This window comes from Terrapene carolina, unplaced genomic scaffold (genome assembly GCF_002925995.2).
Source record: "Terrapene carolina triunguis isolate 2854851 unplaced genomic scaffold, T_m_triunguis-2.0 Scaffold236, whole genome shotgun sequence".
NCBI classification, from domain to species: Eukaryota; Metazoa; Chordata; order Testudines; family Emydidae; genus Terrapene; species Terrapene triunguis.
In genome coordinates this window covers 7706160-7728981 of record NW_020664587.1, presented here as the reverse complement: position 1 = coordinate 7728981, position 22822 = coordinate 7706160, and the positions used below count along the sequence as shown (strand labels likewise).

The following is a 22822-nucleotide window of genomic DNA, read 5'->3' as shown; positions in this document are numbered from 1 at the left end:
AACAAAGAGTAACTGAACTTCGGGGGGGGGGGGGGGGGGGGGGGGGGGGGGGGGGGGGTGATATGGGGTAAAATCAGGTTCCAGGATCAAATGTAGCAGGGAATTGGGGTCAAGTCTTTGTAATATCCAGTTCGCAGAAAACAAGTCACCAATGGGAAAGAGAGACACCCACAAACCAGTGCAGCTAAAGCCCTGTGCAGCTTCAGCTCCCATCTTCTCGGGCAGGAAAGGAGGGTCACTGGTTTTAAAACAGGAGCTCACTGTCATTCAATGGACTTCCCACTGAAGGGCAGGAAATCCCTCACTGGCTGGACGGAGGATTAATACTCCAGGACTCCACCACCGAAATGCCAGTGGAGGAGGGGTTAAAGGCAGCCCATCTCCCTCCGTTAGCTGTTTTTGCAAGGGGAGTTTTGTGTTGTGACCACACTCAGGGAAAATACCCACACGTAAAGAGAAGTATCTGCCCTGATTTTGGGAGAAGGCTCCCGCTGTTCTACTGCTTCCTTTACCCTGATTCCCAGCCACCTTCAACCCCATTACAATTCCCCTCATCCACACACCGCAAAGCAGCCCGAGAGCCTGGTGAAGACAAGGGGAGCTGAGTGCGAACTATACAGGGTGTACATACCTAGTGGATCCTATATGGACAACTGCCCAGGGGAGCCAGAGAGCAGTCTATAAGGCTGTGCCTAAGGGTCTGGGGGAGCCCAAACAGCGTGGCATTTGCCTGCGTGGGTGTCGCTTGTTGCCCCCAGCAGCCCTTTATAATGGGGCTGAAATAAGGGGAGAGCTGGTCTCTTCTCATGGTACTTCCCCCATCCCGGAGCTGAAACTCCATCTGTTAGGAGACCAGCCCTCCCAGCGGCCGGGCCCCGTAAGTGCAGCATGAGAAACGTCCATGAGAAACAAACGGCAGAAGCCAAGCATGCCCCTGTCGCAGCCCGGGAACCCGGGTCTCAGCCAGCAGGACAGCACCTGCTCCATCCACGGAGCGGAGCATCTCCAGGGTGCTGTCACGGGCAAAGTGCAACGGGCTGTCGGTGGCCTGTGCGAGGACTGAGGCTGACGCAGCCCCGGAGAGCAGTGCTGAGCCTGCCTTCCAGATCGGAGTGGGCAGAGGGGGGTAGTTGGGCGTCTTCCCTCCGAGAATGACGATTTGAGACACACCAGCCTGTGGCTTACCCTGGGCAGGGGATGGCGGGAAGCCTCTGGCTCCGAAAGCGAACGCTGCCTGGGATTCGGAAAGCCTCATTGTCTTAGCCACGCCCCCGTGCGTAACAGGGAGATCCACCTGGACTGACGCTCATAAAAACAAACCGGGGACTGCTTAACCCGGCCAACGAAAGGGACGAGCACGTGCGACTGGGCTGGGCACCTCGGCTGCTGCTAGGTTACTTCCTGGGAGCTCAAAGAACACCCCCCCAAAACCTCTGGCAGGGCAGATTTCCCCTGGGCTCTGTCAGGCTCCAAGCACCCATTGCTTCCTCCAGGGAGATGGACTAGAACGACCTAGCAGGTCCTTCCGGTCTAGGGTTCCAATGATCACTCCAGTCACAATATATACATCAGAACAGAGGAGTCTCCTAATGGCTGCCACCCTGGCATCGCACCTTCTGGGCTTGAGGCTCGGGTACCCCTAACGCCAAACAATCCCTCCCTCTAGCCACTGAGTGAACCCTCCTTACATTCGCGGGAGCCAATAGGGAGGGACTTTCAGCTCCTCTCTCAACAGGTTAGTTCTCTTCCCTTCCCCTCCCCCCTCCCGCCCCTCAGTTTCAAATTTGGATGGTCAGAGCTGCTCCTTTGCCGTCAGGCTGCATCGTCTCCGCGGGTGGCCCGGGTGCAAACAGGAGCGGCCTCAGCAGAACTGGAAGACAAGCAAGTCAACACAGGAGGAAACAAGTTAGTGACTCCTCTCCTGCTGGGGCTATCTGAGCTTCTAGCAAAGATGCCACTGAAGAGACCAGGGTGGGTTCAGGAGTGGGCTCACGTTGACGGAGGGTGCAGAGAGAGCGAGCGATTTAGAAATCCAGGAGGACACTGGTTGGTGTATTTTAGGTTGGAGGGGGATGAAAAACAGGCATTGGGTTCTAGAGCACACAAGGCACAAGCCTGTGTTGGTGCTGTGTTCTAGAACAGGGGTTCTCCACCTTTTCTTCTCCAACAGGTTATAAAAGCTCCACGGCCCACCTGGGCCACAACAACTTTTTTCTGCATATAAAAGCCAGGGCCGGCGTTAGGGAGCAGCTGGCAAGGCTACTGTCAAGGGCCCCACACCACAAGGGGCCCCGTAAAGCTAAGTTGCTCAGGCTTTGACTTCAGCCTCGGGTGGTGGGGTTCAGGGCCCCGGGCTTCAGCCTCGCATGGCGAGGCTTTGGCTTTCTGCCCTGGGCCCCAGCGAGTCTAACAGTGGCCCGGTTTGGCGGCTCCCCTGAAACCCGTTCGCAGCCCCACCAGTGGGCCCCGGACCCCTGGTTGAGAACCACTGTTCTAGAGCACAAGATGCATGAGAAGAGAAGTGGATGTGGCATTCTAGAGCACAGAACCAGAGAACTGGGTGCTGTGTTTTAGAGCACACGCTACACAGGGAGGAGCTGCGGAGACAACGTTCTAGAGCACGGCACCAGAGAAATGGGCGCGGTGGTCTAGAACATATAACTCATAGGGCGGAGATGTACATTCTAGAACACCGTGGTGGGCGTGGGTGAAACAGACACTATGCTCTAGAGCAATTGCTCTGTCTCCCCCGCGAGGGAGAGCCATGAGTACAGACCTTCCAGCGGTTCCCGCACTCGTTACACAGCACGAACGTTGTCATGGGTTCATCGGCGCTACGCGTCTGGACCTACGGAGAAAACCAGCCACGCAGACTCAACAGGGAGCATGAAAGTGTCTGCGCTGAGTCCTTCTCAGTCCTCTGAGGGAATGGGCATTGGGGATGGAGGGGGAGGGAATCCTTGCAGACGCAATGAGAACCGCTCCGGACCGTCCCCAAAACTCAGTCCCCCACCAAACCACAAACCAGTTCCCATATCTGAAAAGTTCCTTTCATCTTCTCCTCCCTCCCTGTTATTTCTGATCGTGCTGCACATGCTGCCTCTGCTCCTCCCTGCGTCTCGGCCCCAAGCAGACGCAGGAAGTAGTGGAAATCCCACAGAAAAGTAGAATCCTCCCCTAAATTCCAGCCCAGCCTTGCAGGAGCAAGAGGCCTGGATAAGGACCTGCGCTTTGGGGCGGTACGGCAAAGTGAGCTGAACCTCCAGGAGCCACCTCCCCGCAAGGAAACAGATGCAGTCCAGGGGTTGAGTGACATGAGGGGCAATGGTCTTCTGCTGATCTCTGGGCTAAGCCTCCTTAGGGTGCAGGGACATGACTCGTCACAGTAAAGTAGAATCCTGGTTGGAAGGTCCCAAATTTCTCTGGACTATCAGACAAGCAATACTCGAAGGCCAGAAAGTCGATGGGGAAGGAGACCAGCTTGGAGACCATTAGACAGGGAGGTCTGTCAGTGGGGGTTCAGGTAAGCAGGACCCCACTGTATTTCCAGGTGGCTAAGAGCCCTTAGCTATGGCTGCATATTGATGGCCCTTGGCATCTTTTGAACTTGCTGCAAGTCAGAGTGGGCTAGCCAAGTTCTCTGCACTGACCCTGGAGACGACCACTCAAAGCCATCGCTCTGGGCTGGAGGCCCCCTGCCCAAGGTGCCCACCTGGTTGTAAGTGCAATTCTTCTTCTTGCACTTGCCGCACTGGAAGAGGTCCGTGGTGGTGCCCCCGGTCTTCGCCATCTGATGCTCCCGGATGGCTTCTAGGGTCATGGCGTTCCTCAGCTCCTTCAGTTCGTCGCTCGCCATCTCCTGCAATGGGTCGCAGCACCCAGGTCAGAGCTACAGAGGCCAACAGGTATTTCTACTCCCATCATTTTCTTACTCCCAGGTTCCCAGAGTCCCTTGGGGAGCTTCTCTCCCACCCCAGGCCCAACCACCATCTTGGCATCTGAAGTCAGACGGGAATCTTCTCACAATCCACCAGCCGCACGACCTCACTGAGGGCCTGTGCAAGTGCGAGCCCGAGAGCCTTGGCTGGGCCGAGACCTCTCACTCCTGACACGTGACGTTCCCTGCTATCCCAGTCCTGGGTCCCCAGGTCCCCTTCCCAACGCACTCCCGCGGCCGTCACAGTCCTGCAAGCTTCCCCACAGCTCTGCGCACATGCCTCCAACCCAAGCTGCAGCCACGCGCTGCTATTCCAGCCTGGGGCTCCTCACGCCCCGCTCTGCTGATGCTCCTCAATCCTGTCCTCCGGCCTCCTTGCTAGTCCAGTCCTGAGCTCTGCTGATGCCCCACAACTCTGACCTGCAGCCCCCCTGCTCTTCCAGCCCTGGGCTCCCCCCACAGCTCTGCCAATGCCCCTGAACCCTGCCTTGCAGCCCCAACCCCCACTATTCCGGCCTTGTGACACTCCTGGGCAGAGAAAGCAAACTACACTTGGATTTCGCAGCGTGTACAATGACAATCGGCCTTGTTTCCACCGAACGTGGGATTTCCAGCGTGAGTTCCAGAGGGGAGAGGGTGCTGCTCATCTCCCCCCCCCCCTCTTCCCCACCCCCCTCTGCAACTGTCCTCGATCTGCATGGGGGATGCCGCTGAGCGACGTGGGCAACTCCCTCTCACCACTTCTGGCAGGCTGCCTCTGCCAGACTCAGCAATGCTACCTGTGACGTGTACTGCACTGGCCTCCCTGCTCTTAACTACTAGCCTACAGCACCCCCAGTGCCCCCGGGCCTGCCCCCTCCTATCTCCTCCCCTCCTGCTAAGCTCTGCCCGATTCCCATCAGCGATAGCGCAGACGGAAACGATCTCTCACGGAAACGATTCTTCTCCGAGTCAGTCACCGGGCATCCCCCTCCCTTCACACCTCCCACCCCGTTCCTCACCTCTGCCGTCATCCTAGCAATGAGGCTGGGGGAGATGGCTCCATTCAGCACGTTCCTCCGCAGGTTGGGGTTCTTGGGATCCTTCAGGTTACTGATCCTGCTCCTCACGCGGTTGCGGTACTTCATGTCCGTGCTCTTCAGCTCTTGGAAGATATGTGGCACCGTCAAGGAATAAGAGCCCAAGGGTAACAGGACACTGCAGTGGTGGGTTATGAATGTACAGGTATCAGTGGATACCCTTAGAGAGGCCCTTCTGGGCTTTGGGACACCCAGAGAACCAGGCCATGCTCTAGGGTTTCGTGGGAACATCTTCCAGGGTTTCTACCTCCCTAGGTTTTGCTTTGGACGTTTGGATTCAAACAACCCCTAGAACTCAGGCAAAGCTCCTTAGATTCCTGAGGCTTTGATGCCAAGCCCCGGCTGGACCCCAGGCACCCTAGGAAATGGACCCAGAGTCGCCTTCATTAAACCTCAACTGAGATTTGAGTTTGTATTGGAGACCAGTGATTTTGGGGCCGGCCCTGCTCCTGTTGAAATCAAGAATGTTTTGCCAGCAGGATCCAGTCCTCCCGCTTCTCACTAATCTCTTGTCTATTACACAGTAGCTTCCCTGTAAGGTACAACCTCTCCTCCACTGCAAGTGCAGGAGAGGGCAAGCCACTTAACTTCACCCTGCTGACGCTGAAATGGAATGCTAAACTGCATTGCACTGTTCAGCCACGAGGTGGCGATGTGCGAAACATACCTCATCTGAGCTCATTGAGTGCATTAATGCAGTGGTTCTCAACCAGGGATCCGGGGCCCCCTGCGGGGCCGCGAGCAGGTTTCAGGGCGTCCAGCAAGCAGGTCCAGTGTTAGACTAGCTGGGGCCCAGGGCTGAAAGCCAAAGTCTCATCGCATGGAGCTGAAGTCCGGGCCCCTGAGCCCTGCCACATGGGGCTGAAGAAGCCTGAGCAATGTAGCTTTGTGGGAGCCCCTGTGGAATGGGACCCCAGGCAATGGCCCCTGCTTGCTACCCCCTAACACCGGCCCTGGCTTTTCTCTGCAGAAAACCGGTTACTGTGGCACAGATGGGCCGTGGAGTTTTTATAGCATGTTGGGGAGGCCTCAGAAAGAAAAAGCTTGAGAACCCCTATTTTAATGGACGTTACAGTGAACGTGGTGGATCTCCCTGGGATGGAAGCTTATGACAGTACAGAAGCCTGACCGGCTAATAACAGCTCTGCAACCGACTTTGTGTAGCAGAAAGAGAGAGCCTGAAACACGAGGCCTGAACTAAAGTCGTGGTCAAGCCTTGCTGATACAAAACATGCCTGCTTGCAAGCTCACAGAACCTGGCAAGAACAGGGCTGGCATTGCAAAAACACACACATTTCTAGGAAGTGCCAGGCACAGACACTCACCCAAACACATTCCGGAAGGGTGGTACCAGACCACCTCGATACAGGTTTATGGTGCAAACACACTCCGCAAAGATGATACAGGGTCACCCTGACCCCCTCTTAAAGATAAGGCTAGGATGACAGCGTGATGGATAGAGATGTTTTGATCGAACCCAGGTGTACAAGACACAGGGTGGGAACTAACCACGTCAGAGGGGCACTCCGTAACTTGTTTCTATCGGTGTATAAAAGTAGGGTCACAGAGGGTGTGTCTTTGGCCAGCCGAGAGGGGAATGGAAAGTCCCAGCATTCCCTGAGTCCACTGCATTGGGCATACATGTGCTAGCGTCACTGTAGCCCAGGGGTCGGCAACCTTTCAGAAGTGGTGTACCGAGTCTTCATTTATTCACTCTAATTTAAGGTTTCGCGTGCCGGTAATACATTTTAACGTTTTTAGAAGGTCTCTTCCTATAAGTCTATAATATATAACTAAACTATTGTTATATGTAAAGTAAATAAGGTTTTTAAAATGTTTAAGAAGCTTCATTTAAAATTAAATTAAAATGCAGAGCCCCCCGGACCGGTGGCCAGGACCCGGGCAGTGTGAGTGCCACTGAAAATCAGCTCGCGTGCCACCTTCGGCACGTGTGCCATAGGTTGCCTACCCCTGCTGTAGACATTGACCCGGGGACCGGGCTTCATTGACAATAAACCTGGCCGGGCGCCTTCGCTTACAAATCCAGTCTTGTGGTCTTTGTGGGCAGTTCGCTGGCGGTCTGCTGTGGCGGGTCTCTGCGCAGAGCTGGGACAGCACACGCTGGAAACTCACGCACGCCGCCAGCGACAGGGAATACATGACAGAAGGCGCTCTTGGGATTACCTCCATGCCGGCTTGCAACGGGCCTTTATATGATAAGCCGCCAACACAGCCAAACTGTTGCATCCACAGCCCGATAGCGCCCTGGGGGCAGCGTCTAGGAGGGACTGAGTACCCACAGTGAGAGTTCTGGGGGCACGGGAGTAACCCACTTGTGTGTTACATGCCCCCCTGCAGGTGTATGGGTCTGGCTACCCTGCAATCAGAGGTGTGAGTGCAGTGCGTGTACCCAGACCTGAGCCAGCCTGGATCAAAGTTAGTAGAATAACAATAGCAGCGAAGCCCCAGCCGCCTGGCTAGTGGCCTGGGTATGTACCCAGGGGACTGGGTGGCCAGGGGTAGCTCCTGCCACCATCCAGGCTGCCACGGCTTCCCTCCTGTTGTTACTCGAGCCTTGGGTGAGTCTCCAGGTGCTGTAGTCACACCTCCCGGGTGCAGCGGAGACCTACCCGGCGACTTTAGCTGCGGTGCCTGCTTAGAGCGTCACGCAGTCACAGCTGCCATCAGCGGGGGCTCCCGAGCTGGCTCCCCTCCTTATAAAAGGGAGAGGCCAGCCGGCAGGGGCTTCCCTGCGGGGGCTCCAAGACTCTGGATCTTGCTCCCCACCTTGGTCTGAAACAGCCTGACTTTGGGCACGCAGCAAGATTCCCCGGTTGGAGAGGGCTGAGGGTACGCGAGGAAAGGGAGGGAAGGCGCCTGCGGAGGTGTCTGGCCGGCTGCGTCTCTGTCAAAATGATGCCGGGGTTTATCGTTTTGTGAGTGGTGCGTTCGGCGCTCTGGAGCCCAGGACAGGCATCGGCTTTGTTCATTTATATCTAGCTAAATGCAGTGGGGGAGACCGTGGGTTGCAGCCCCGCCAACAGGCCCAGAGGAGCAGGGCTCCCCTTGGATTCCGGCTCGGTCCCCAGTAGCCAGGCAGGCGAACCAAGCCGCAGCCCGGACAGCCAAAGGATATGATCTTCGATTTCAGAGGCCATCTTGTCACAGTTGACTCCAAACTGTTTGTAATCATCTAAAGCGGGGGAGAGCGAGAGAGAGAGAGAGGGGGGTGAGCACACTTCCGAACCCAGAGAACGTGCCGAAATCAAAGCAGAGTTCAAAGAAATCACTAATTATCGACATAACAAGCTTGACACTGAAACCGAATTCCTTCACAACGATTTGTATCCCTTCCGTTGTTTACTGTAGGGTTGCCTGCGCGCCACTGGGCCATACCCAGTTTGTTCATGCAGGGTCGCTCGTGAGCAGCGAATGATAAATGATTATCATAGGCTTATTGACAAGTACCATGCAGGTGCGTTATTGTAGGGTTGCTTATGCACTCCAGGCCACGCTCACTGGGTTGTTATTGTAGGGTTGCTCTGAGAAGGGCTGACCCACTGGGTTGTTTTAAACACATAAAGCAAACAACACAGCGTTTGCAGTTTGCACAGAGATGTAAGAAAGGAGCCAGGAGGTTAAATTTCGGTCCTACCAGCAGTAGGCACACGGCAAGGCATGACCTGGTGGAAGCCGATTGGGTTACACCCAGGAGAAATTTGGCCCAGTGGGTTTTTTGCAATGAGCAGCTAAATCAATCATCAAAACCGCCAAAGCGCCCAGCGGTGACTGGCTCCTACTCGGGTCACAATCCCAGCCCTTGTTCCCGCTCTGACCCCACCCAGCGAAAGGGACGCCTCAGAATCAGTCCTCTCTGTAAGCCTCCCCAGGTGACGGCCCCTTCCCCTCCCGGGCCACTCCCAACCCCAGCCCCCTCTCACCATCCATTTTCAGGGCGGCCGAGATCATCTCGACGCACTTGTCCCGGACCGAGTCTCCCGTGAGGTAGCAGGAGGCCAGGAAGCAGATGGTCGGTGCGAACGTGGGACTCGAGGGGCTGCTGGGAGTCTTGGGGGTCTCGGGTTTGGATTTGGCGCTGTTGGGCCTGGAGAGGACAGACAGGCGGTCACCCCGGGAAGCCACAAGAAAAGGCACCTTCCTTGCTAGCCCTAACCAGAGGAGGGGCTCCCGGCACTACCCGAAGCATCTTCACCTGCAAGGGGTCCCTCTGTGTGACACTTACCTCCACTCCCTAGGAGCCTCTCTACTCACCCCCCCCCCCCACTGGCTGCCTGTAGCCCCCAGGTGCTGCTCTCCCCCACACGGGCAGAGGGAGCATCTTCAGACCTCCAAGCCCCACGGCCCCTCCATCCCATGCTGTCATGGGGCCGTCCCCATACCACTAACCCCCCTGCAAACTCCATCCATCCCACAGTGGCCTGGGGACGTATTCTGACCGTTCTCCTGCTCATGGGCCTTAGAAAGATCCATCCACCATGGGTATTTACCCCCACTCCCTTACAAGCTGAGAATCTGGAATGCGTTTGTCCTCCCTACACCTTTCTCGGGTCGGCCAGGGCTTTTATCCCCATTGTACAGATGGGGAACTGAGGCACAGAGAGATTAAGGCTCAGATCCTCCGAGGTGTTTAGGTGCTGACCTCCCACTGGTTTCAATAGGCATTAGATGCCTAAATATTTTGGAGGATCCAGGCCTAAGTGACTTGCCCAAGGTCACACGGGCAATCTGTGGCAGACAGGGACTTGATCCTAGCTATCCTGAGTCCCAGGCTACTGCTCTAAGCATTGGGCCACTGATAGAGCTAGCCTCCAGCGTCATCTCCACGAGGCTTTCCCACCCTCCCCTACCTTTCCTCTTTGCCATCACTGGAGTTCTTCCGAGAGCCGGAAGGAGAGGCTGCTGGGTTGGAGCCTGTAGAGGGTCTCCTGGAATCGAAACAGGGAGAGGCAACAGTGTGTGTGATGCCAGCAGAGAGAGGGGAGGAGCAAGGGTTGAGGTTCTTCTGGGGACCCCAGCAATAGATCTGTAACGTGCTTGGACACCCCGGTGACGGGCATGGTCTAAGCACCCAGGACAGAGGTGGTCAGGGATGAGATCGTCTGGTGGGATATCAAACGCTCAGCGCTAACGGCCTGCTCCCACCTCCTCCGAACGCAGCAGGCGTCTTTCCATTGACTTGCATTGGCGTTGGCTCAGACCCTCAGTGTGCAAAGGCCCCTGTGCATTGTGGGATCTGAGGTGACAGCCTTCTACGGGCAGCACGCGATGCCTTCCAAGCCCTCGGCGAAGGGCGTTGGGTCTCTTGGGGCAGGTCTGCACTGTAAATAAACACCCGCGGCTGGCCCGTGTCAGCTGACAAGGCTCGGCTGCGGGGCTATACAATTGCAGTATAGATGTCTGGGCTTGGCTTGGAGCCCAGGCTCTGGGACATCCCCCCAGATGGTCCCAACACCCGGGCTCCAGCCAGAGTCCAAACGTCTGCACCGCAATCCAACAGCCCCAGCCAGCGGACATGGGCCAGCCGCAGGTGTTTCCATTGACAAGGTGGAGGCATACCCCTGGGGATAAGGCCCAGGGCCAGGGCTGTTTCAGACAATGCTGAAACAGAGGGGTACAGGTCATGGACGCCCCAACTCTGCAAGGCCTGTGTGATGTGTACGGCCTCCTGCTGGCTGAGAGCTCCGCTCTGCCATGACTGACGGAGCCCCCTGGGGGAATCAGCAAGTCATGACCTTCATCGCGGCTTCCCTGCCTCCTCCGGTTCTTTCTAGACTTCTGGCTGGTGCCCAGCCACATGGTGTCCAAGAGCCTTCTAACAAGGAACCTCCATCCAGATGTCTTCTAACTCACCCTACCCACTCCAGTTCTGGAGCCGTCCCCGGTAGGGCAGAGTGACCAGCCGGCGCACAGAGCTCCATAACGCACAGGGGACACGCATCCCCTACATAGGACCTCAGAATCCCAGCTTCCTTCTCCTGCAGTAGATCCCCCGGAGGACAAGAAGTACTGGAGGTAGGATAAGAAGTAAGGGGCGTAATCTGCAGCAAGGGAGATTTAGCTTGGACACTAGGAAGAACTTTCTAACGGCAAGGGGAGTTAAGCTTTGCAACCGGCTTCCCGGGGAGGCTGTGGAATCCCCGTCATTGGAGGTTTTCAAGAACAGGTTAGACAAACCCCTGTCAGGGCTGGTCTAGGTTTACTTGGCCCTGCCTCTGCATAGGGATGCTGGACTTGATGACCTCTCGAGGTCCCTTCCAGCCCTGCATTTGTCTGATTCAGCAGGGTGAGATCCCAGCCATCAGTGGGGTGGCTGGAAGAATGAGCCTCCCCCTTACCTTTCCACCGATGGTCTCTTCTGAGGGGAGGAAGAGGAGGAGGCAGTGGTGACGGTGGAAGATCTTGAGTCTGCAGAATCTCTCCTGAAAGAGAAGTGGGGGTGGATGGGCCATGTCGTAAAGCGCAGAGAACAGGGGTTCAGGAGGGAAACACCCAGAGAACCAGGGGGCACACGGGGCCTGGTAATCCTTAAAGAGGGCATTTACTGGTGAACGGGGCATCCTGTCCGGGGCTTGCAAGAAAGCATAAGGAGAAAGCAGGTCACTGCCATGTGGAGGAGGTGGTGGCAGATGGAAGGTGCCTTGTTTTGAGCTGGGCATACCACTCGTCCAAAGACAGAGAAGCAAAATGTGCCACAATCCACCCACAAAACACCTACCTCTCTTTCTTGCCGTCCGAGTGCGACTTTTTAGAGGTGGCGGGAAGAGCCCTGCAGTCGCTGGTCTCCCTTCGTAGGGAAAACACACAGAGAGGAGAGAGATTAGCTCAACTGAGATCCCGGCACCGGACCCCCAAGCCCTCTCTGCTGACATCTGTGGGGGTGACCAGCTGCCCAGGGCCACGTGCCAGTCGCAGTGGCGCTTCTTCGCCAGTGGAACTGTTCACCGGTTATCCACAGATACTGGTATGTCTGGGGACTCCTCCCAGACCCAGTCAGCCTCCTGCAAACCCAGCAGGTTCATCATGCCCCCACAATTCACCCCTCTTGCAACTGGAGAATTCAAGCATAAAAGGGAACCCTTATGCCAGACCCCCTAGTCATTAGTGTCACCTAGTGGTTAGAGCAAAACGCCTGTAAGTCAGGACTCCTGGGTTCTGTTCCCTGCTCTGAGAGGGAGTATGGTGTGATGGTTAGAGCGGGGGCCTGGCAGACTGAATGCCTGTGTTTCTGAAGGTATAATTATTGTATTGAGATGTGTAAAGCATAAGAATAACTCAAAACATCCAAATTCATAGATTTGAAGGCCAGAAGGGACCTCGTCAGACCTCCTGCGTTACATAGGCCAGAGAACCTCACTCTGTCATTTCCGCACAAGCTACAGCAAAGCTTTTAGAAAGTCTCGACCTTGGGACTGCAGGGGATGGAGAAATCCACCATCTCCCGCGTAATTAACGAGCCAAATCCCGGCCCTCTTCCCTCCTAAGCTTAGAAGACCCTTCCAGCAACAAAAGCACCACGGTCAATTGCACAGAATGAGAAGTCCCCACCGGAGCAGGGATCTGATCTCAGCAGCTGGCTGTTCTCTCTGTACAGAACCCAGCCCAAACCCCGGGTCCGACCCTGACTTTGGCAGAATTCTGAATTGGGAGCCAGCTCCGAGCTTCCCAACTAGCTTGTGTTTCTATAACCGGCCAAACCACAGGCCCCGTTCTGGAAGCCCCTCAGAGTTTTGCATCCATCGGAACCTGGCTCTGAACCTTTGTGGGTCTAGAAATACCTGACAGCCTCAGTTGCTGCTGCGGAGGCCTTTAGCCTGTTAGGTAATCCTGTCCTAAACTCACGGCGGTTCTGGAGGCGAGGGGCCAGGCCACGTTCGACATAGCATGGGCAGCGCGATTATCCGGCCCCACTGTGCTTTACAGGAGGCACAGCTCGGAGCAGTCTCAACAGCCCTGCTACACGCCAAACACCGATTATAAACCCTTGGGAAACGGCTGGACCGTATCACTCACACGTGGCGAATGGGTCTGGGTAACCGCACTGATAACAGGACAGTGATGCAGCCTGCCTTCTAGGCACCGCCGCCTAGTAGCCAGAAGACCTGGGTTCTACTCCTGGCCCTGCCACTGGCCAGCGGGGTAACCTCGGGCAAGTCACTGCACTGCTCTGTGCCTCAGTTTCCCCATCTTTAAGATGGTGATACTGACCTCCTTTGCAAAGCACTTGGAGATCTACTGAGGAAAGATGCTAGATAAAAGAGCCAGGTATTGTTATGTGTTCACACAGGTATAAAGGTTTTGTGCCTGGAGAGTGTTATTTCAGCTCTGCTGCTGGAGGACTCCTGGGTTCTATTCCCAACTCTGCCACTGACTCGCTGTAGGTTTGATCTGAGACCCTGGAAGTCAAGAGGAGTCTTTTCCGTCCACCTCAAGCCCTGTGCGACTTCATTCGCATTGCCCCCTGCCCTGTAACTGCTGCTCCCCAAATAACGGATCTGGGGGTACATAAGCAAGTACCTGTCTGGCTTGGAGTCTGCAGCGTGACTCTTTGGGGCTGCCGTGTGAGAGCCGGACTTGCTGGATTTCCTGGGGAGAAATGGGGTTCAGGGAGAGGGGTTTCTGCTCTTCAGCACAGTTCTATTTTTAGCACATCAGATTTCCGCCCCGCCCCCTTCTTTTTGTCTTAGAAACCGAGCCCACACACTAGACAAGAGGAAAGAAATGAAAAACAAAGCGAGCGACCCCCTTCATTTCTCAGTCTTCTCCATATTCCTTCCCCTGAAAGCTCCCCTATCTTTCAACTAAGGGCTTGTCTACACGGAGACTCCCCGTGTGGCAGGCTGGGGTGTGAATCTACAACACTAGCTGGCCACCGTGCACTAAATGCTCCCTGGTGCGCCCCATTTGAAAAGCACTTTGGCAAAGCGCACTCCAGGACTTTTTGCAGCCGAGTCCACGGAGCCAGTCACTGCACAGCAGGCTACAGCCCTGCAGATTTACAACTTCGCCTCCCTGCAGACAAGCCCTTTGTCCAATCCAAGAGCAAACAAAACCTTATCAGCGGCGATGGGCCAAACCCAACCCCCTTGTATTCAAACTAGAGACGAGTCAAGGTCCTAGATTTCAAACACATCCAAGTCCTGGGCTGTTCAGGTGGGTGGTTTTGGTTCAGCCAAATCGATGAACTCCAACTCTAGATCCCAGCTCTGATTTCATGCACTTCTGCCCCTCACCCATCCCCTCCCTCAACACACACTTCTCCCGCTTGTGCCACCGTGATTTGCTGGAGCAAGGCGCACGTTTTCACGAGGATTTTTACACCATGGATACGTTCAGGGGTAGAAACGGCTGCAGTGGCCTGAATTGGAATTGGGCGGCTCTAGCTGAAATATACAACGGCGGGTAGTGCCATAGGTGTCCACACCCATCAGGCTGAAAAAAAAAAAAATCGCACACCGCCATGTCTTCCCCTCGCCCGGATCCAAGCAATAAGGAGGATGCTGGGGAGTTTACCTGTCCTGTTTCTGATCCGATGAATGTTTCTTTGAGCCAGGAAGAGGGCCCACTGCCTTATGATTGGGAAAGTCCCTTTAAAAGAAGGGGAAAAGATGCAGCAAATTACTAACTCCTAAAGAATAAAGGGATGAGCCATTAAGAAGCTAGAGGCCAAATCCTAATTCCATTCAGTTTTGTCACTGACTTCAGTGGGACCAAAGGGATGATCTGCAGGCAGGCTACACCTAGCTGGAGAAAAGGGATGGACGTGTAGATGCCACATGGTGAGCGGAGAGGCAGGATGGTCCAATGGTTAGTGTACTAGCCCACGACTTGGGAGATGGGGGTTCAATGCCTTACACTATCATAAACTTCCTGGGTGACCTTGGGCCAGTCACTTATGCCCTCATCCCCAAAGGTATTGAGGCACCAAACTCTTATTGACATGGGCTGGGCTCCCTGGCCAGACTGCGTCTCCCATGATGCACCACAGCAGCCAGGAACTCCCCTGACATCAATGGGCGTTAAGTGCTGCAATACTTTTTAGGATCTGAGCCTTAGGCTGCTGAGTGGACTCCCATGATGCACCACCTGCCCTCTCTAAAAGGGGAGACTGGTGCATCATGGGAGATGTAGTCTGACACATGACTACTATCTATCACTGTTGTACTGGAGCGCTCACAATCCTAATGCATTTTTCTTCACACCTTCCCTGGGAGGCAGGTCAGTGCTGGTTCCTCTGTTTTATAGGTGGGGACTGAGGCCCAGAGAGGATCAGTGGGAGTTAGGCGGCTAAATACCTTTGAGGATCCGGCCCTTTGCCTCTCTCTGCCTCAACAGTCTGACCAGTGACTACTCCCATGCCTTGGCCAAGTGACAGATTTATTACAGTAACGCCTCACTTAAAGTCATCCCGGTTTTCGTTGTTACGTTGCTGATCAATTAGGGAACATGCTTGTTTAAAGTTGTGAAATGCTCCCTCCGAACCGTCGTTCGGCAGCTGCCTGCTTTGTCCACTGCTTGCAGGAAGAGCAGCCCGTTGCAGCTAGCTGGTGTGGGCTTGTAACCAGGGTCGATCGGCAGCCCCCCTATCAGCTCCCACTATCAGCTCCCCGCTCCCCTAAGTTCCCTGTGCTGCAGCCGCACATCAGGCTATTAATTGCCGGCAGTTCAGCTGTCCCTCCCCCCACTGCCATATGCTGCTCCTGCCCTCTACCTTGGAGCTGCTCCCCAAGACTCCTGCTTGCTGGGCAGGGAGAGAAGGGGGGGCTGTCAGGGTGTCCCTCTCCCCTCTGCTCCTGCACCCCACTTACCCCTTCTCCATATAGAGCAGGGAGGGGACACGGAGGGAGAGAGAGCTTGGGGCAGCAGCTGCTGTCTCAACTTCCTGATCCACTTAAAAAGACAGTGCACTTAAGAGTGGATCAGCTTACTTAAAGGGGCAGTGTGCATCTCTCACTCTCTCCAACACACAAGGTGTGTGTCTGTCTCTGTCTGCTATGCTGTCTCCCCTCCCTCGTGTTCGTGCTGCCTTGTGTGAGAGGCTAATTAACAACAATGTGTTAACCCTTGAGGGCTCAGCCGAGTGCTAGTTCATCATTTAGCAGCAAGGCTCCCTGGGAAATATCCCACCCTCTGACTCCACCACCTCAAGCTTCACAATCACCACAGCTGTGAGTGGTATTAAATTGTTTGTTGAAAACGTATACTGTGTGTATATCTATATCATATATAGTTTTTTGTCTGGTGAAAAAAAATTTCCCTGGAACCTAACCCCCCCATTTACATTAATTCTTATGGGGAAATTGAATTCGCTTAACATCGTTTCACTTAAAGTCGCATTTTTCAGGAACAGAACTACACCGTTAAGCGAGGAGTTACTGTAGTATTGTGGTTTCCTATCACCAGGGCACAGCTACTGCTTACCAAAACCCGACGGTCTAAGAACCCCAGGGGCTAGCTCATACCTTTCTTTGTCCTTTTCCCTGTGCTTCTCAGCTGGGCTTTTGCAGCGTTTCACTGGATGGGAATTCGCCCCTTCAGGCTGCCAGCTGGGAAAGTCGAGACTTTTTTCTTTTTTATCCTTTTGCCCTTCCAGGGCCTTCTCTCTCTTCGGGGTCCCCGAGGACTCTAAGGAGAACAGATCAGGTTGTCACTCAGACACTGACTGAAACGAAAATGCGAGTGGGGGGGGAAGGGCACTTCTATTCACCAAGCTGGTAATAATGTCATATTGGCCAGAAAAAAACGACGACCACAAGCACTTGGCTTGGGGAGATTCAATCAGTGGCCCACTTGGGCATTCAGAGCAGTGGTATAAAGGGCCACGTTCCGATCTCCCTTATAGCAATTTTCCACCTTTATTGCTCCACTGACTTCAGTGGCGTCATTCCTGATTTACATCGTTCTGCATGACAGCAGACTCCGGACCCATATGCAGCCCACAGAATCCAATCCTCTGCTACCAGGGGACTCGGTGGCCCAGAAGATTAGTGCTTTAGCCTGTTATCTTTTGAGACTTGGGTCCAAATGACCACTGGGTCCAGGCCACCCAACTACAGACGAGGTCATTCGTTTCTGGTCAGGATTGCACTGGCAGGGATTACGTAGAGATCCAGGATTGGAATATCAAGCAGGTCAGGCTTGAGATGCAGAGCATGGGGAACCAGGACTGGACCCGCAGAGAGAGATGCGGGTCAGGGTTGAGTTGGCTGAACTCGCATGTGGACCTACGACTTGAAACAGCATGGAGGGTTTGCACGGTGAGGAGGAGGGGCCGGTGGTCTTCGGACATGGGAGACCCGGGGGTCAATTTCCTGCTCTGCCGTGGACTTCCTGTGTGATCGTGGGCAGCCATGTAGCTTCTCTGTGCCTCAGCTTCCCCTCGCTAATAGCACACAGGTGAAGTGTGAGGATGAATACATTAAAGATGGGAAGTGCTTTGGGATCTACTGATGAAAAGTGTTATATAGGATCTAGGCATTATTGTGATTGGTGGGTGCACGGGACAGAGCTGTCCTGAAAGTCAGGACCAGGTACGGGAGTGTTGCTTAAACATAACCTGCCCACTCTGCACACGGCTCTGTCCAGATCTTCTCACCAATAAGCCACCAAATGATCCTTCTGCCAAATTCACAGGCCCGTTAGCTGCTTGTATCCCGGGGGAGTAAAGGGGCCCTAAGGATTGTGTAGAATCAAAGGGCCCAAGGAGGTTTTGGCATTTTCCTCGTGAGGCTGAAGCAGCCTCCGAATCTCTCACCTAGCAGCCGTTTCCAGTTCTTGATGAGGACTTTCGCCAGGGCCACCACCTCTTCATCTGAGCACTGCTTCCGGACAGCGTTGACGGCCACGCCAATTCTCGTGGACTGGGAGCACGAACGGACGTTTGTTTATTATTAAGCAGATCAAAGCAGAAGGCAGAACAGAGAGGAAAGGTAGCCCAGTGGTTAACGCACTAGCCTGCTGCAGACTCCCTGTGTGATCTTGGGTAAATCACTTAACCACTCTGTGCCTCAGTGTCCCCATCTGTACAATGGGCATAATAGAACTGCCCTACTCCCCCAGAGGGTGGTGGTGAGGTGCTCAATTATTACAGCAATGGGGGCTATGTAAGTACCTTGGCTGGATGGGGCAGGGACTATCTTTTTGTTTTGTGTTTGTACAGCACCTAGGATAGTGAGACCCTGGTCCGGGACGGGCTTCTTAGGTGTGACAATAATACAAATAATAAATAATATGAATAAATACAATAACGGATGGATAGAAACTGGTATGGCTCCTCTTCCCCCTGCTCCTCTGGTGGGGGGCCAAGGGAATCCATCAGGAGAGTTCATGACAGCAGGCTCTTCCAGTCCCCTGCTTTCCCAGGTGGAGGAAAGACCCAGAGAGGGGACAAGACTCAATCACAGCTTGCTTTTGAAATCATCTCGGAAGAACAGGTGACATGGTGGGACCCTCCCTACCGCTAGCAAGAGCGGTCGTTTAGGAGCTGCTCTGATAAACTGACGGGTCCCTCGCGTCCGGCCCAACGTAACAGCCTCCTCAAGGAAATGGCTGGAGTTCAAGTGGATTGAACGTCTCTCCTGTTAGACATCAGGCAGCCCAATCTGCGCGTCTCGCCGACGCCTCTGGGTGGGTTGTCAGCCACGGGGATCGAACCTGGGACCTCTCAATGAGGCCGGACTGCCGGAGCTCAAAAACCCTGCTCCCTTAGCCCAGGCTGTAGCAGGCTCGGCCAGCTCTAGCTGGCCTAGCCACAACCAGAGGGGGGCAAAGCACCACACCGACAGCTTTTAACATACCTTGAATTCCATGTTACCGCCCCCCCCCGTGTCCTGCCCCTTCTTCAGATCCGAGTTACGCGCCTCTCTCTCTCCCACCCGCTCCCCCTCACCTGCAGCAGCTCGATGGTCATCGTGTAGCTGTTCAGTTCTTTCAGCAGATCCAGAGCTCCGTCCTAGGTCAAACAGAAGCCGCAGTGAGCCCTGAAACATCAGCGTGGAAAACAACCCCCTGGAAACAGCCTCAGCATCGGAGGGATGATAGGAAAGGGGCAACATTTCCAAAATCCGGTTCTAAACTGCCCCCTCCCCTTGGCCAAACGGTGCCCCCCAGTGACACCCCTGCCGCTTCATGGAGAACGGAACTGGTGCAACCGAGAAAAGAATGCATTATTTTAGCACCGGAGCACCCATGGGTGCTGACTGAGATTGGGAGCCCCATGGCGCTGGGCGCTGCACAGACATGTAACGAGAGACAACCCCAAATTGCGCAGAGAACATAAGAACGGCCGTACCGGGTCAGACCAAAGGTCCATCCAGCCCAGTATCCTGTCTACCGACAGTGGCCAAATCCAGGTGCCCCAGAGGGAGTGAACCTAACAGGCAACGATCAAGTGATCTCGCTCCTGTCATCCATCTCCACCCTCTGACAAACAGAGGCTAGGGACACCATTCCTTACCCGTCCTGGCTAATAGCCATTAATGGACTTAACCTCCATGAATTTATCCAGTTCTCTTTTAAACGCTGTTATAGTCCTAACCTTCACAACCTCCTCAGGCAAGAAGCCAGACGAAAGGGTGGGAGAAAAAGTATTATTCCTGTTCTGTAGCCTGGGCACCGAGGCCCAGAGAGACGAAGCAACTGGCCCAAGCGCATCCAGGGAGACTGTAACCGAGATGGGACTTAATCCAGATAAAGCGCCTTAACCACAAGGCCATCCTCCCTTAAAATGCCCGGGTCTTTGAAACCCTCCATAGATTGACCCCAGCTTATCTCATCGGCCTTGTGCCAAATTCTTTTGCTAGCTACACCAGCATACGCCCAGACCGACTCTGGAAGCCAGCGGCATGACTCTGCGTTTATGCTAGCATAACAGAGCAACATTTGCTCCCTTGTCTCTATTCTCCTCAACCCAGGAGAGGAAGGGTCGCCCAGCGGTGAGGACACTAACCTTAGGGGTGGGAGGTCCTAGTGAATTCCTTACTTTGCCACAGATTTCCTGTGTGACCTTGGGCAAGTCACTTCGTTTCTGTGCCTCGGTTTCCCCACCTGTACAACAGGGATAAGAGCCCTCCTCTGCCTCCTGGGAGGGTGTGAGGAGAAATACATTGAAGATGGTGAAGCGCTCAGATGCTCCAGGAATAGGGGACAGATAAGTACCATAGCCAGACAGATACTACTTTTGGTGTCCCGTTCACTGCTTTTTGTGATCTAGCCTTCATCTCGGCAGCTCCTGCCTTCTGGAGAACCTCGATGATCTCATTGCCCCATTGACCTTCCCTCTCATTTCAGTTCTCAGCTGAGAACCTCTCTCTTCCCTTGACTTATAGTTCTTAAGTTCTTTTTTCTTGCCATGAGTTTTTTTAGTTTTAGTTTACACGTGGCCTGCTAAACCCAGGGTTGTTAGTTCAATCCTTGAGGGGGCCATTTAGGGATTTGGGGCAAAAATCTGCCTGGGGATTGATCCTGCTTTGAGCAGGGGGTTGGACTAGTTGACCTCCTGAGGTCCCTTCCAACCCTGATATTCTATGATTCTATGATACACGGAAGATGATGGATAAAGTAAGAGGTCAGATCCTCATCTGGTGTCCATGGGCACAACTCCATTAAAGTCAACAGAACAGCACGGATTTACACCAACTGTGAATCTGGCCCAGGGTGTATAAAACCACTGATCACTCATTATGGCTGACAGGACAGCTCTTCCCCGTAGACCATACGTACTCACATGATACATGCATCTTGCAGCTATTCCTATAAAATTACCCGCTCAAGAGACGCGGGAGGGAAGGGTTAAAATGTCTCTGTATTATCCAGCTGCCATGAGTCAAAAGAAAACAAAAACTTTGACCCATATTTTTTCAAAAGCTCTTTTTTTCGTTATTATTTTTTATTTCCTGACGCGGGAGGTCACGGTCAGAGGCAGATGGAAAGGAGGTTCGGTCTTCTCCAGTTTCTGCGCGCTTTCTCAGCCTGGCCAAAGATGCGGAAACGCATCTGCTTTGGATTTGTACTGTAAAGCATCTCCAACAGGCCCCAGCCCCTCCCGACCATAACTGCGGAGACCTGGCCAGAATCAAGGGAGACCCCGGTTGGTGACCCTAGGCAGCACAAAGAACAGGAGTCCTTGTGGCACCTTAGAGACTAACAAATTTATTTGAGCATAAGCTTTCGTGGGCTACAGCCCACTTCATCGGATGCATGCAGTGGAAATTGCAAATTGGACACCATCAAACTAGGCTTGAATAAAGACGGGAGTGGATGGGCCATTACACAAAGTAAAATTATTTCCCCATGCTTATTTCCCCCCCCCCCCCCCAGTTCCTTACATTTCCTTATCAATTGCTGGAAATGGGCCATTTCCATTACCACTACAAACAGATCTTTTTCTCCCCTGCTGATAATAGCTCACCTTAACTGATCACTCTCCTTATAGTGTGTATGGTAACACCCATTGTTTCATGTTCTCTGTGTATATAGATCTTCCTACTGTATTTTCCACTACATGCATCCAAAGAAGTGGGCTGTAGCCCACGAAAGCTTATGCTCAAATAAATTTGTTAGTCTCTAAGGTGCCACAAGGACTCCTGTTCTTTTTGCGGATACAGACTAACACGGCTGCTACTCTGAAACTAGGCAGCACAGAGAGCACAGAGAGCCAGAGGAGAGAACGGGGCTTGTCTGTGTGCAGGAGTCTCAATATAAGAATCCCCTTGATGGTCACAACAGCAGAGTCCTGGCTCTTTTCTGCATGTGGAACATCACACATGGAAAGGCAGAAGAGTACATCACATATGGAAAGGCAGCCGCCCCAGAGCGAGAGGAGAGGAACAGGCTGGCACCAGATTGCATCTTGGTGTGTATCTTCGTTCCGCCCCAGCTTTCTGAGAGTACGAGGCAGCTGCTGACACCAAACTCCAGTCTGATACAGCAACTGCTGTAATCTGATTACAAACTTGGATTCAGCTAGGCGGGCTCCATGGGGGGGTTCAGTTAGACCCAGCAAGCCAAATCCTGCTGTCAGTTACACCGATGCCATCTGTTGTAATAACTGGGGCTCCAGATTTACCCGCACTGTGAGCTCAACGGTCAAAAATACATGGCCGTTCGTACGATGTCACCCTAACCCCTGTAATAACAAACGTCAATGGGAAAAGGCACCAGAGGGAGACAGAAGGAGGGAATTAGTCCAAACAAAAAGGCCTCGTGATAGAACTCAAGGACTGTGTTCAGATTGTGCCTGGTAAACAAGCCAAGCGTGGGACCCGAAGTCAGTGAACCAGCTCGGAGAGTCGGAAACAAGCCAAACGGGTGGATGAAATAATAAGAGGACGAGCTATTCTGCCCAGGTCTCTCTTCAGGGATCCTTTAAAAAAAAAAAAGATTGAGACTTTGGGAGAAAAATTGGCCACCCTGGCTCCCACCCGCCCCATCTCCTGGGACTCTGGGCTTTCATCATCCTGATCCTGAGAGATGTCCTGACCCGAGCAGGCCAGAGAGAGGGACCCAACCACCACCTGGGATCTGAGACTTTGTCTCTCTCCCCATCACGTGTCCTTTTCCTTCCCCACCTTATTTCTTCCCTGTCCCATCCCCCTCCTTTTTAATTCTATCGAAGACGACTCTGGTTTAGCCAGCAGCCCAGGCTGTATATTTTGCAACACTGCTGTAAGCCTGTGACCAGAGAAAAGCAACTTAAAGCAATGCCCTAAACAGCCCAATGCTGGTACAAGTTTCCCAGGTCTCGTGCATTGTGCCGGCATTTCTCCAGCAGCGAGTCTGCAAGAGAAAG

The 22822-nt window shown here is 53.9% G+C and overlaps 1 protein-coding gene across 1 annotated transcript; it reads right to left on the bottom strand.

Moving 5' to 3' along the window:
* Positions 1-48: 48 nt before the first annotated feature.
* Positions 49-18980, bottom strand: TCEA3 (transcription elongation factor A3). The gene is made up of 14 exons (XM_029912696.1): positions 18923-18980; positions 17789-17894; positions 16497-16659; positions 14548-14622; positions 13552-13620; positions 11753-11821; positions 11373-11456; positions 9885-9962; positions 8958-9121; positions 8148-8209; positions 4939-5088; positions 3713-3859; positions 2777-2848; positions 49-1870 (listed from the first exon to the last, which is right to left on the bottom strand). Exons 1-14 carry the CDS (start codon positions 18941-18943, stop codon positions 1862-1864), a joined length of 1269 nt encoding a protein of 422 aa, XP_029768556.1. The 5' UTR covers positions 18944-18980; the 3' UTR covers positions 49-1861.
* Between the last annotated feature and the right edge of the window lie 3842 nt (positions 18981-22822).

Bases quoted from the DNA above. Each gene is read 5' to 3' on its own strand.
- TCEA3 (XM_029912696.1), bottom strand. From the start codon at position 18,943: ATGACCATCGAGCTGCTGCAG. The intron at 16,660-17,788 runs GTGAGAGATTCG...TGTTCTCCTTAG, and splicing joins GAACTGGAAACGGCTGCTAG to AGTCCTCGGGGACCCCGAAG. The intron at 11,822-13,551 runs GTACTTGCTTAT...TTCCCTACGAAG, and splicing joins GCAGACTCCAAGCCAGACAG to GGAGACCAGCGACTGCAGGG.